Here is a 14,063-nt window from a genome sequence, read left to right as displayed (position 1 = left end):
GCTCAACGACTTTCGAAAGAAAAGGCAGTATGGCTATCGGCCTGTACTCTTTGTTTTGTTTGGGAATGGGGATAACTTTAACAGCTTTCCAACATTTTGCAAAGACAGAGGTGGTTAGGATAGAGTTTATTAAATACGTTATATGGGGCAGGATTACGGGTAGAATAATTTTCACAAATTTTGCACATATTCCGTCTAAGCCTGTAGCGGTGGACTTCACAGAAAGTATGGCTTTCACAACATCACAGTCATCGACACGAAAAAACTCGAGGGGACTAGCATCAACATTTACACGATCAACGTAGTTGTCAATACATACATCAGCAGCCGAGGGAGGTAACTTTAAAAAACTATCATTGATATCGTTAACATCTACATCAGGGGGGACAGAGAGATCGGCCTTGGATTTGCCAATTCCAATTTTCTTGATCCTATTCCAAGTTTCTTTTGAATTTAAAGCGGTGCTGAACTTATTTTCGTAGAAATGTACTTTAGCCGATCTTATGGCTTTATTGGCAGTGACTCGTGCAGCTTTGAAGCGCATGTGCATTTCCACAGTTCTATATCTTTCCACCGGGAATAAGCTAGATTACGCAAGTGAATTAGATGCATGATACTGGCGTCAAACCATGGATTGCTATTGTGTTTCGTCACCTTAAGTTCCGTAGGAACGTGGTCGTCGAAGAGCTTATTTATGCTGTCTTGAAGGAATTTAGTTTGCCCATCCACCGATGCCATCGTTCGAATCAATCTCCAGTAGACAGACTCCACTGCTTCAGCAAGTGCACTATAATTTATACTTTTAAAGTCACGATATGTAAACGAGCTCGGTGTAAACAACGTTTGAAAGTTGTAAGTAATGAATAGGAGGTCGTGTTTAGAAAAATTGGGAGCAGACAGCTAGGACTATATTTTCATAACTTAAAGAGTAGATGTTGCAGAAAATCAGCAAAGTCAGCAAAATTTACTTGGCGATTAGGTCTGTATGCACAGCCGACAAGGAGCTTATCACCCTTTGATGAATAAACATCAACGAACACAAATTCTACAGAATCACCGGTACAAGAACTACAACGTAATTTACAGGACAAAGTACTTTTAACATATATAGCGACACCACCACCATGACCACTTCTGTCAGCTCTGAAAAGTCGATAGCCATTTAGTTTCACTATCTCATCGTTATGGCGTGAAGAAAACCAGGTCTCGGAGATGCAGATAATATCTATATCGGAGGCCGCGCAAAGACATCTTAACTCATCAAGTTTTCTATAGAGGCTTTGCGCTTTGAAGTGTATGATATTTATACCTTTCGCACGCCTGCTAAGTATGCGCAGCAACGTTCGAGAGCAGTCTTTGAAACTTGGGGACTTATAGTAATTTAGCACCAGAGATATAAAAAAGGTTTGGCAATAAGCTTTGCACTGCTTTTGGTTAAATGCAATTTGCTATGGCATATGAAGGTGAAAGAGGAAAAGAGACAGAAAGGAAAGAAATTACTTATACGTAATACATTTATTACACTAAATACGTGGAAGCCCGTTCTGTGCATTAGTAGATCGATTTATGGATTCGTCTCGAAAGGAGCTACCATCATCTGGGCTTGAATCCTCAAGGTCCTTGAGTGACTCCAAGCTAGGGATTTTTTCGGGGTTATCGTTGGCTTTACGCTTTATGTGAACTATGCCTCTGATTGTGAAGACAGCGGCTACTTTTTTCCTTTTAAGGCGGATCGCTGCCTTGAATATTTCATAATTCCGTTTCGTCAGCGATGCTTCGGAGATTATACCCACATCTACTAGACGGAGCCCTCGTTTACTTTTATTTTCAGGGTCCGGACGCCTGAAGCTCGAAATTGTTTTTAGGAGGGTATTTCTATCGGATGGAGACTTGAACCTTATGACGATGGTTGGATCAGTGACACTGTCGCGTAATTTCCGAGACCGAAAGATGCTGTTTATGGGGGTGGCTGCAAGTTCAATGTGAAACACAAATGGTGGAAAATGCTTTGGAGATTTTTGCAGATATACTAAGATCGCAGGATATTTTTTTATTGGCCCAAGGGGGGTTCGCTGCTTGGTAGTTTTCGCCAGTCCAGGACAGTCCCAGATTGTAGCAGGGTTGTTATTATTTGCCTTCAGGATGCCACACGTTTACAAGGGGCATGCCCTCAAATCATTATCCTTCAAACGCTTGCAGGAGTGGTCATCAGTAAAGGTTTGTCTGCTTATTCGAGGCCTTGTTTTCATTTTCATTGGGAGTGTGGTTTTAGGTGGCAGGAAAAATCTGAGACACACGAATTTCGAGACTTCGAAAATACTTCATTAGATAAAAATAGATTTAAGTAAAGTATCTTAAGTAAAAATATTTAAATTTGCATTAAGATTTTTAAACACTTCTCTTCTAACTTTTTTGAAATTGATTTACACAAATAACATTACACAGATAATATTGTATTTGTATTTATTAGGCAACTCATCCCAGAAATCTGTTAATTTTTTGCTGTTAATTTGTTTTGTATCGGTTGCACCCGAACTTAAACTTGTTACTATTCATATTATTATTTATTTTAAAAGGCTTTGGCTGAATTGCGTCATGCTAAATGGTTCCAAGCACGCGCTACTGGCTTACAATCATGCGTAATGGTTATACGCATATTGCGCGATCTCTGTCAACGTGTACAATCATGGCAAGCATTACCACAATGGTCACTAGAATTGTTGGTTGAGAAAGTGATCTCATCGGCCGGTTTCCCAATATCACCTGGAGATTGTCTACGTCGTATAATGGAGGCTCTTGCCTCTGGTTTTCTTATAAACGGACCAGGTTTATTGGATCCATGCGAAAAGGAGGCACAAGATGCTTTACATGATTTAACTAAACAACAACGTGAAGATTTAACTGTATCAGCTCAATTATTCTTGCGCTATATCGCCTTCAGACAAATTCATAAAGTTCTTGGGATGGATCAATTGCCAGTTTTGAAATTTCCAATACGCCCATGGCGTCTAAATCGTAAACGCCGTCGTTCTGGAGGCAAAGGTGGGGCAGCTGGTGAAGGCGATGCTGCTGGTGGTGATGAAGAATGTTCAGATGACAAAAAAACTAAGAAGGAAGTGGCAGCTTAAAGCCTGTTACACATTTACCGCAATCGTTTAATTAAAATAAAGGTAGTTTTAGATTTCAAAAGAAAACATTCTCTCACGTATTACACACATACTACATACATACTATATTGGATTCACGTTTAAATAGTGAACACATTGGAAAGCAACGTTCTCATCCACAAATAAGGAAACAATATGAAAACAACATGACCTTGCGCGAAATATTAATTTCGGAGTTATGATGTATTAAAACAATATACTATTATTCTGATCAAATAAAAATACTGCATATATATGTATAACAAATACTTGTTCTTGTTTTTTTTTTCTTTTGGAAGCGTGAGACTGTAGGTAGGTATGCCTGTCGTAAGAGGCGACTAAACACCAAATTGATTGTTGTTGTTGTTGTTTCAAGGGGTTTTGTAGTGTAACCCTGTTAAGGGGTTGCCAGCGCAATATATGGCTTCTCCAACCCAATTTTGAACCTCAACTACCCGTGGCGAATCCCGTTTCATTATCATCCGAGGCTCTGGCAACCCCGAACATCTTATGGATCTAGGGGACGGAGTGGCCTAGAAGGTTTCATGTGGTCATACCAAATCGTTCCCGAGATGGTCGTGCTAGTACCTTTATGGTGCCGGTTATCGGAACATAGCAGATCTGCATCCGGCAAAGGACCATCAACATCGATAACACTCCCCAAGGTCTTCGGGGAGTGTCCTTATCACTACAACAACAACAGCCCTGCGAGTGTCGATTGCAGTAGATAGTTCACCGCTGAGAGATAATCGATTATCCTTACTGTAACGAATTTAGGGAAATTCCGCTTATTCCAAGCCTTCTGATAACGTTCGAATCGCTAAACTGTTAAAGAAATAACTCCAATATTCAATAATGCAAAATGGTCTTTATTACAAATGAATTCAGTAAGCCGTCTCTAGTCATTATTAGAGACTATTTGGGGTGAAAATCACCTTTGAGACAATTTTCCATTCTGTAAGCCGTCTCGCGTCTCCAATCTCACAAAAGGCAATCACTAATTTGTGAGCTGGGCCGGGCAGATCACAAACATGAAAATTTCAGAAAAAGTATGAAAATTATTTTGCGAAAAACGCTTTAAATATGTTTTATTCCTCTAATTAAAATAAGCATAGAAAAAATAAAAAAACAGAAAATACTTAAAAAAAACGTCGAACTCTATGTGGCGCCGCTGAGATTCGAAGCTACACACTTTGGGATTTTCTATACAAAATTGTGAACGGCGTCTTCGCAAGCTCGCTCAGCCACAATACCACCCCATGAACCATTGTTTACTACATTGTAAATTTTACCAAGTAGCGCAACTAACAGCTGATCGGTGAAAATTCGCACATTCACACGCACAGTTCTCGACTCAGTTTCAAAAAAAAACTTTAGATTATTTAATTCAAATTTTAAAGTGAGATAATCCTTGCCAATTAATGTATACAGAATATATATGGCGTTTTTGTTGTTATTAAAACAATAGTTTTATTTATATTAAAGCTTTTATCATTTTTTTTTTTAACTTTGAAAAAACTCCGAACACCATTCCTTCATTATATGACATTCGACTGCCTAGTCCACTGCCTTCCACTCTATTCGCAACATAACCTCTACTTAAGCTGCCAAACTATATAGTAAACAATGGTTTACTATATAGTTTGGCAGCTTAAGTAGAAGTTATGTTGCGAATAGAGTGGAAGGCAGTGGACTAGGCAGTCGAATGTCATATAATGAAGGAATGGTGTTCGGAGATTTTTCAAAGTTAAAAAAAAAAATGATAAAAGCTTTAATATAAATAAAAATATTGTTTTAATAACAACAAAAATGCCATATATATTCTGTATACATAAATTTGTAAGTATTATCTCACTTGAAAATTTGAATTAAATAATCTAAAGTTTTGTTTTGAAACTGAGTCGAGAACTGTGCGTGTGAATGTGCGAATTTTCACCGATCAGCTGTTAGTTGCGCTACTTGGTAAAATTTACAATGCCATGAACGAAGGAGCCAAGATCTGGCAATCCGGAATTGTAACCGAATTTGAAAAAAAGTTCGACGACAGCGCTTTTGATTTATTACATTTCTCTCTTATTTCGCTACCAGTGCTCGGAGTATTTAAAACTATTGCCTGAGTAAACGACTACGCCGGAGTAAAAATTAAATTTTCGTAGTATATTTTTTCTTCCTTTTTGAAAGCGGGCGAACAACTAACATCAAATTGATTTGGTGGCTTGGCAATCCCTTCGATTGTGTTTTTGCCATAAAATGTTTCTCAGCAAAAAAGTTATCTGCTTTATAAGATGCATGTGGAGTCGGCCTAAAACGTGTAGGATAACTAATTAATGCTCCCATAAGCACACCATATTCTGAAAGAAAAGTGGGCTCTATTTCCCCGGATATTTATAGCGAAAAAATATTATTATTTTTGGTTTACTATACATATTTCATGCTCTTTTAATGGCAGAAGATTTCAAGACCGACGCAAATTCCTGTAGGAACGATAATTGCGACCTCGTAACTGACGTACAGAGTGTGGGGGAAGACGAACGCGATACGCCGATTGACGATGATGAAAAACACGCTCCGGCATCCAACTATGGGAAAGTGAGAATGGCAAAATATCACGGCCAAAAAATCACAAGGTGCCAAGTAATGGCGGGATACCCGCCGGGCTGTTCAAATATGGAGACGAAGATAAAGAAGCAAAAAAAAAAGTTGGTCTTGCAGTAAATTTGGACTAGGCGAAGTACTTGCTGTCATCGTGGCCTCTTTAGCTACGTCACTGTTGACGGATATAAATTCGAGACTATGAAGGATTTCGTCTATTTGGGAAGCAGCATTAAAACAAAAACAACGTCGGCATAGAAATCAAATGGAGAATAACTCTTGGGAACAAGTGCTTCTTTAAGCAATTGCAACGTAAAGTTCTCTCTCGACGAACAAAATTTTAGCTCTACAAGTCACTTATCATACCTGTCCTGATGTATGGCTCGGAGTCATGGAAGGTGTCGAGAGAAGATGAGATGGCTCTTGATGTGTTCGAGAGAATATGAGATGGCTCTTGGTGTATTCGAGAGGGTTGGCAGAGCCAGTTGGAGGAAGCTTTGACCTCGCTTGGTGCTCCCAATTGGCGACTGTTGTCGCAAAACAGGGTTAGCTGACCTCAGTGATTCAACGTACTTCATTTATATATACCATTTCAAGATGTGCTGTATGTTGAATTTTGGCAGGATTTACAGATCGCGTCCGGACACATTTTTTGCTTACATTTTACTCCTATTCTCATTTCGTACGAAAAGATACAAAAACTGTGAGTAAAATGTGAACAAACATGTCTTAAGACACGAACAATGCAATGACCACCAAAAGATATTAGGTAGTAATACTATTTAGTTTTCAACTCGACCCAAATAAACCTTTGAGATAAAAAATGTTGTAGGAGGTAAAAGCGGAGCAAAATACTCAGATTGAAATAAAGTCTGAATACTGCGTCAGCAATGAAACGTGCTGTCAAAAGCGTGATGTCACGGCGAGGAAATTTATTTCCCAGCCAACTATGATTTCTTTGCTCTCATTTTTTAATGCGGGATCTGTTTATTGGTTCATGATATCACCCAACGTTATGTTGACGAAAGTGCAATGCTATATTATTTGTTCAATAGCTGTATTTCGTTGCTAACTAGTACAATTAAAACACTAGCTAGCTTACCGAATTGCATGGAAAGCAACAATAAAAAGTAATCGAGTTGAGTTGGCTAAGCGCTTTCAGTTGAAACCGCTTAGGTAATTGTCGACCTAATTCTTATGTATCCTAATTCTTATTTATGTGTTATTTATAATTTTTTTGTTACCGAGTCCGCTATGTCACCTGATAGTGTTGCATATTCAAAAATAGGGCACTATTGTGAACGAGCGAATGAAATGAATATACGAATGTGCAGATAAACAAAAATAACAGCGTGGCGGCAGGGTGACATACATACAAACAAACACACGCATTTCATGTATTTTGTTTTTGTAATCCTCTGGTTGAGTGTCAAAAACATACTAGAAGTAGAAATGTCATAGCAGCGAAAAAAAGTAACAATTAGCTGATAAACCTTCACCATCTGTATGGTTTTGGCATAATGAAACTGTTTAGCTAGTTGAAGCGTTTTCTTCAAGCTCGCTTGAAAAAAAAAATACACCTAATTTATTTATTTATTTATTTATATATATATATATTATATGGTGAATTGTTTATGTGACTTTCGTTCACTGAATACCGAAAACACCTCAAGTCACAAAAATTGTCTCTAAAGGAAAATCTCAAAGTTAGAGACTTGAGATGAGACTGAATTACAGAATTCAGCCGTTAGACTACTTTGAAAGTAGGTACTTCACAATACCACTTATACACAACCAATAGCGTGCTTAAATCAAAACTGATTACTGTTTCCTCAGCTTGCGCTGCTTTTATACTCCCAGTTTTCTCGTTCATCCATTTCTCCCAAGGTCTAGTAATTTCGCGAAACTGTATTCCAGAACAATTGAATCCCTTGCTTGGTTACTAGCTATATACATATACGTAGTTTATGTCTCTCTTAAAGCCATATGCGGATGTATGTGTGAGTACTACTTGATGATTATATGTGTTTGTGAGTATCTCTTCGTTGCCTTGTATGTACATATGAGTGTAAATGATGATTCATTTGTTTACTTACATACGAGTGGCTGCTTAGTATCAGCTTAGTGATACTTGTATCAGATTAGTGATGCTAATATTCGTCACATTATAATAGATAAAAATTATGTTATATACAGCAAAATGTAAAAAAAATATCAAAAACTGCTTCGTATAAGAAAACTGTTTATAATGGTCGAACGATTTGGCATAGTAACAAAATTAAATGAAAAATACAAAATCGACAAATAGTCGATTCTATTCCGATCGACATGCTTAAAACACTTAATGCTAAACCAAGATTGAGAAGTATTTCCCAACCGTTCGGCACCGAAATAGATTTCAGTGACCATTGCTCATGGCGCAACGATACAAGGTTGCAGCATGGGACAGCTGATTTTAAACTTTTTTTTATTTGATTTGATACATCAACTTCCGGCGTAGTACGATTTTGACATTTGTCCTTCGAATTTACAAAAACAAAGTACATGAAATTTTTATTTATGGGTGTAGGCAGGCATGCTTAACCAACGAACCGATATCATTTCGTTACGATAATTAACGTTAATAAACGAAACAAAGTCATTTCGTTTCGTTTATTAACGTTAAAAACGTCAAATTAACGAAATGATTTTGTTTCGTTTTCTGCCATATCCCAACGAAATCAAATCGTTTATGTTGATTATTAATTTCAAACTATGCTGGCAAAGCTGATTGATGGCGGAGTCATTAAAGGTGAAAGCATTAGCCGAGCTGATTGCAACTTTTCTCATGATTTTGACAGTACGAACATTTCTCAGAGTATTTTTGACATTACCACCAACGAATTACACAAACAAATTACATGGAGTTTGTGTGTGTATGTCCGCTCGTTGTTACCACCTTACGGCTTCACCATGGCTATAGCATTGCCAGCACAATTCAAACATAAAGTATCACGGTTTTGTTAACGTTTTTAACGTTAACGAAAGCTTTTCGTTTCGGTTAAAAACGAGATACAATTTATCTTGATAATTTCTTTATCGATAATATTTCGAAGTGTTTCAACGGAAACGGTGGAAATTTTTTGATAAACGATTAGCTTAACGTTAAGGTGCATCCCTGGGTGTAGGTATGTCTCCATGCTGCCACCTTGTATCGTTCCGCTATGCCATTTCTTTAATCTGCGCAATTGCGCAGTAATGGCCGTGACAGAATGAAATTTTTCATATAAATGCGTTTAACACAAGCTAATGCATTGCAATAACATCGCCACAATCAACCAAGATGTTACATTTGTAAATATGAAGGAACTTCAGACGTGGCAATTGAAGTTTAATACGCATTGCCCTTTCACATACGAAATTTCGCGAAGCACTGTTGTAAGCATTCTCCCTATACAACAAAAATACTTGCTAACATATTTGCTGTCGAATTCGATTGTTATATTGCAGTTTTTAATTGTGAAAAATGTTAGAAAATTTACCAACCAGTGGGAAAAATAATTTCACTTGCAAAATGTGCCAACACCCTTAGCCAAAGCAAATGTCAAATTCTTCTTATGATTTGCTTGGAACAATATTGGGGAGTTGGCTACTTTTCAATGTCAGATGGCGCTAGTGTCGCTCATTCTACCATTCTCCATAAAAATACATGCAATCTACTCATAAACTCATCTATATGAAAAACTGCTTATGTGTCGGAGCTGTAAAGTTCTCGCTTATCTCTTATCGGCGTATTATACAATCTAATCATCTGCACTGTTGCAATGTTGTTGTTGTTGTTGTAGCGATTAGGTTACTCCCCGAAGGCTTTGGGGAGTGTTATCGATGTGATGGTCCTTTGTCGGATACAGATCCGATACGCTCCGGTAACACAGCACCATTAAGGTGCTGGCCCGACCATCTCGGGAACGATTTATATTGCCACATTAAACCTTCAGGCCATCCCTCCCTCCCCACCCCCAAGTTCCATGAGGAGCTTGGGGTCGCCAGAGCCTCGTCTGTTAGTGAAACGGGATTCGCCGCTGGAAGGTGAGGTTGACAATTGGGTTGGAGAAGCTATATATTGCGCTACACAACCCCTTGAATCCCGCATTTTATGGCTATTTTGGCTCTATTATGACCTTTTCATTGTGGAATCCATTGTTCCTCTTATTTGTATCTCTGTATGAGTGTCAACCATATATGTAATACTTCTATATCACTACTACTGAACTGTGCAGTCTGTCAAACATTAAAGTCCCGACACATAAGCAGGTTTTCATATAGAGTTTAACACATGCTCATGCATTATGAGTAGATTGCACGTATTTTTATGGAGAACGGTAGAATGAGTGACACTGGCGCCATCTGATATGGAAAAGTAGCCAACTCCCCCATTTTGTTCCAAGCAATACATAAGAAGAAGAATTTGACATTTGCTTTGGCTAAGGGTGTTGGCACACTTTGCAAGTGAAATTATTTTTCCCACTGGTTGGTAAATTTTCTAACATTTTTCACAATTAAAAACTGCACTATAACAATCGATTACGACACAAAATATGCTAGCAAGTATTTTTATTGTATAGGGAGTATGTTTACAACAGTGCTTTGCCAAATTTTGTATGTGAGTGGGCAAGGCGTAGTAAACTTTAATTGCCAAGTCTGAAGTTCCTTCATATTTACAAACGCAACATCTTGGTTGATTTTGGCGATGTTATTGCAATGCATAAGCTTGTGTTAAACGCATCTATATGAAAAATGTCATTGTACCGCCGCCTTTACAGTACAGATATACGAGAGGCTGTCGTTAAATTTTTGTAAAAAAAGTGGCTTAAATATATATATATTTCAACAAGCCGTCTTGCTTCTATCAGTATTGTACATTTATTTAGCAATGACATCTTTAATAATCACCGAACACAGCTGTGTAAGGAAGTAATAAGTTTTTATTTGGATATTCGTTTGTTTTTTGAAAAGAAAAAAAGCATGGACGGAAAAGAGTAGTATGTTGGAAAAAAATTTAAAAAAATTGATATTATTTCAACAACAATAGCAGTACTCATATTTTGTTTACTTCATCAAAAATTTACTTCATTAAAAAACTCAAAATAAGTAAAATTTTGAAAACGTTTATATATCGTTTGTTCAAGCTAATTCACTTTAAATTATTTGTAAAAACGTTTAAGGAAATGCTTGTTGGGATGTATGTATAAGCATATTTTTATACATGTATATTTGAATTTTTTTCATTTCAAAAATATGAATTCTTCGCCTTGTTTTTTTTTTTTTTTTTACTATTTATGTAAATAATGTACTTTGTATGGCTGCAGCCCATGTTTAAATATTAAATACATCAAGCTTTGTATTGTATTTGTTGCCTTTTCATTGTTTAATCGACTAAACTGAGATTTTATAACAGTATGCAGAAGTTGGGTAAAGGGGATAGTGACCCGTTGTGACTCCTTTAATACTTTTTTTACACACGCTACTACAATTCACTAACACTAACAAAGCCCGCGCATGCGCAGAACGTACATTTGCACAGTTTCAGCAAATAAAGATTGACAGAAATTTGCACATTAGGAAGATAGGAAGGTATTGATATAGAAGTATTATATATATGGTGTCAACTATCGAATTGCGGAAAGCCACCCCAGCTGCCGTGTTTAGTAAAGGGGATAGTTTACAGGCCGGGAGGCTTCAAACCCAACCACACATTTTCATGCTAAAAGTAAAATATAAAAAACTTACTTATACTATTCAAATTAATTTATTTTAATATCAGAAATGGATGGTAATTCGAATATTAAGGCCGAATCAACCTTCAATCGCTATCATCCAAGTCTGAGTTATTGAGCGAAGCTGTCTCGTTCTATACATGCAATTTATTTTTACAGATAAGGGTCCCACTTGCTGGCTTTTTTGATGCTCTCCCCGTCATCAGTTTCTTCAAAAATTCGCATTGTTCTTTTACCAAACAGCTGTGATTGTCCTCTTTCCCATTTTGTGGTGGTGTGGAAACAAAAAGAGTCGCTACGACTCGGCGCGTTTTTTGCATTTTGATCACAATCAGGTGCTTGTGCATTTATATCATTTTCATCCATGAAATTCGACCTTGTACTACTTGGAATTTTTTTGCAAATTTTGTGGGAATTTGTTTGTGAAATAAGCTGTGGCGCAACCACTTCAAAATCGTTTTCTGAGCTTTCAGCAAATTCTAATGCAAGCTTGGAGTCGAAAAGATCAAATTGTTCCTGCTGTTTATTCAGTTCCTGAACGCGTTTACGGCATTCTGGTCCACTACCACGGAAATGTTCACATCGCAAACTCTGTTTGGCATTACATACCTTGCAAGACCATTTCATAGCCTTTTTTACTAAATCAACCTTAAAGAAAAGACAATTACAATACTGTTTAAAAATAAAAGTACCAAGTATAGAACAGCGGTCGAACGATGCGGAAAAGATAAATTTTAATTCTGTGAGGAATGCCGCTTTCAGTAGTATCAAGTACTTAAGTACTTAGTAGTAACACCACCTAACATTCGCTTCCTAAGGCTGCAGGTTCTACGTACCGGAGCGACTCGGAATTTTTCCCGACCAAGGGCTGTCATTGCAGTGTAACCCCATTTAATTTGTTACGTCCCTCCCAGCAGATCCTAGCTCCATTGGGATTGCGCCATATTCTCCTGTTCCGGGAAGGTATCGAACCCAAGCCGGATCCATCTCCTGACCCCGGTCCTGAGAATGCTTTTGCTGCGTCTGCCGGAAAAGAATCGTTGCATCAGACAGATTGCTCTGCGCTAGATCCCCAAACACGACGTCCTCGTAACTTTTATAAATCTTTTGTGGCTCCTTGCTGTTCACGCCCAAGGGCGTCCCGTAGTCTACGCCTCAGCGAACCCCCTCCCCTATATACCATCCATATCCGTCTTCTCCCCTCTTTTTCGGCAGCAATCGTTTAGGTCAGGGAAACGTACTCTAAGTTCCTACCACCTTTGCACCGTTTGCCAGCACAGAATATATATGTTTGCGTCATCCGCCCAATGCAACTCCTGCCTTGGACGGTTTCCTAGATGTTCTGGTCTCCGTAACGGCAACTTCCCGACGAGTTTCATTGCGCCATGTTACCGGGCCGCAAACCCAACTACATTGGGTACAATGCTTACCCAGGGACGTCCAGTCCCAGGGACACAAGAGCAATTGCGTCCTGGCCTCCATCAACTTAGGCGTAGTCGCCCGTCAATTACCCCTGGAGTGACGTCTCCCCCGCTGAACTTCGGAATTCTGTAGTAAACTGTAATGGATTAACTGGAAAGATCACGGAGATAGTCGACTTCATGAAGCTGCATAAGAGCGGCATCGCTGTGATTGAAGAGACTAAACTCACAGCAAGATCTGCTCTGCAGACCTGTACTGGGTATAATGTCCACAGAAATTAAAAGGAGCACGACGCAAATTGGAAGAGAAGTTCGGTCTAAAATCCCTTCGGAGATTATTACGCCTTATATTTTTGGTAATAGTCTAGTTGAGGGGTCGACTGCTAATACGCTACAAAAAATATCGAGAGGTGTCAAAAAACGCGTATTAATCTCGAGAACAATAATCCGATGGCGGAAAAGAAAAATTGTATCTCTGTCCGGAGATATTTGGGTAATAGTCTAGTTGAGGGGTCGACTGCTAATACGCTACCAAAAATATCGAGAGAGGTGTCAAACGACGCGTCTTGACATCAGTATTAATAATCCGAAGGCGGAAAATAAAAATATTAACGCGTTCAAAAGATATTAAGGAAAACCCGAAAAAAGACCCGCGGGTACATCCGAAACCGGGGGTCGGATCCATAGTATTTTTGCGCAGAACACCTTTCGGCGTTGGCGGCCTTCGGCCGCGCTTATAAAAAAATAGCCCTGGGCTACGCCATGCCACGTCCGGGTGTGTGGTTTAAACGTGGCTACCGCCACGGTGATGCACAATTTTTTGGTGGGTATAAACACAACAACAACTACATGGAAATCGCCAACTTCAACTGCAGCGTATTAGCAGTCGACCCCTCAACTAGACTATTACCTTTATTTGCTATAATTCACCTGATATATTTGACATTCAATGCATTGTACAATTCTCAATTCCTGGGGCATTTTTACTCAAAAACTTAATCAGTGCCAAAAACAAATACGAAAATTAAAATTTGCGCCTTTAAAAGGATGTAAGAAAACCGATGAGTATAGTATATCGATTTTTTATTCGATGTGGGACGAACTTGTCGACTCCTCGACTGCGGATTTAAGGGCTTAAACTTCCTAAA

At 38.4% G+C, this 14,063-nt stretch overlaps 2 protein-coding genes across 6 annotated transcripts in view; one reads left to right on the top strand and one right to left on the bottom strand.

The window, feature by feature from the left end:
- The window catches only part of Zn72D (Zinc-finger protein 72D), a 73,822-nt gene extending 70,407 nt beyond the window's left edge, over nucleotides 1-3,415 (top strand). For 4 of the 5 annotated variants that reach the window (XM_067788296.1, XM_067788301.1, XM_067788299.1 and 1 more), the window contains exon 7: nucleotides 2,577-3,415. In XM_067788296.1, coding sequence (XP_067644397.1) covers nucleotides 2,577-3,128 — 552 coding nt within the window. In that variant the 3' untranslated portion in view covers nucleotides 3,129-3,415. The remainder of the gene's footprint in view (nucleotides 1-2,576) is intronic. The other variant, XM_067788298.1, reaches the window with a different exon arrangement.
- Nucleotides 3,416-11,507: 8,092 nt separating this feature from the next.
- On the bottom strand, nucleotides 11,508-14,063 carry LOC137233644 (MRN complex-interacting protein). Its single transcript, XM_067756846.1, has 2 exons — nucleotides 13,846-14,063; nucleotides 11,508-12,142 (listed from the first exon to the last, which is right to left on the bottom strand). The coding sequence occupies exons 1-2, from the start codon at nucleotides 13,894-13,896 to the stop codon at nucleotides 11,648-11,650; spliced, it is 546 nt and encodes a 181-aa protein (XP_067612947.1). The 5' UTR covers nucleotides 13,897-14,063; the 3' UTR covers nucleotides 11,508-11,647.

The sequence above is a fragment of the Eurosta solidaginis genome, chromosome 5 (assembly GCF_040869045.1).
Source record: "Eurosta solidaginis isolate ZX-2024a chromosome 5, ASM4086904v1, whole genome shotgun sequence".
Classification (NCBI taxonomy): domain Eukaryota; kingdom Metazoa; phylum Arthropoda; class Insecta; order Diptera; family Tephritidae; genus Eurosta; species Eurosta solidaginis.
This window is presented reverse-complemented; position numbering and strand designations above follow the sequence as displayed.

Excerpts from the sequence above, each read along its gene's own strand:
- LOC137233644 (XM_067756846.1), bottom strand. The coding sequence starts at position 13,896 with ATGCCCCAGGAATTGAGAATTGTACAATGCATTGAATGTCAAATATAT. Across the intron at positions 12,143-13,845 it reads TTGAATGTCAAATATATCAG|GTTGATTTAGTAAAAAAGGC; the intron begins GTGAATTATAGC and ends CTTTTCTTTAAG.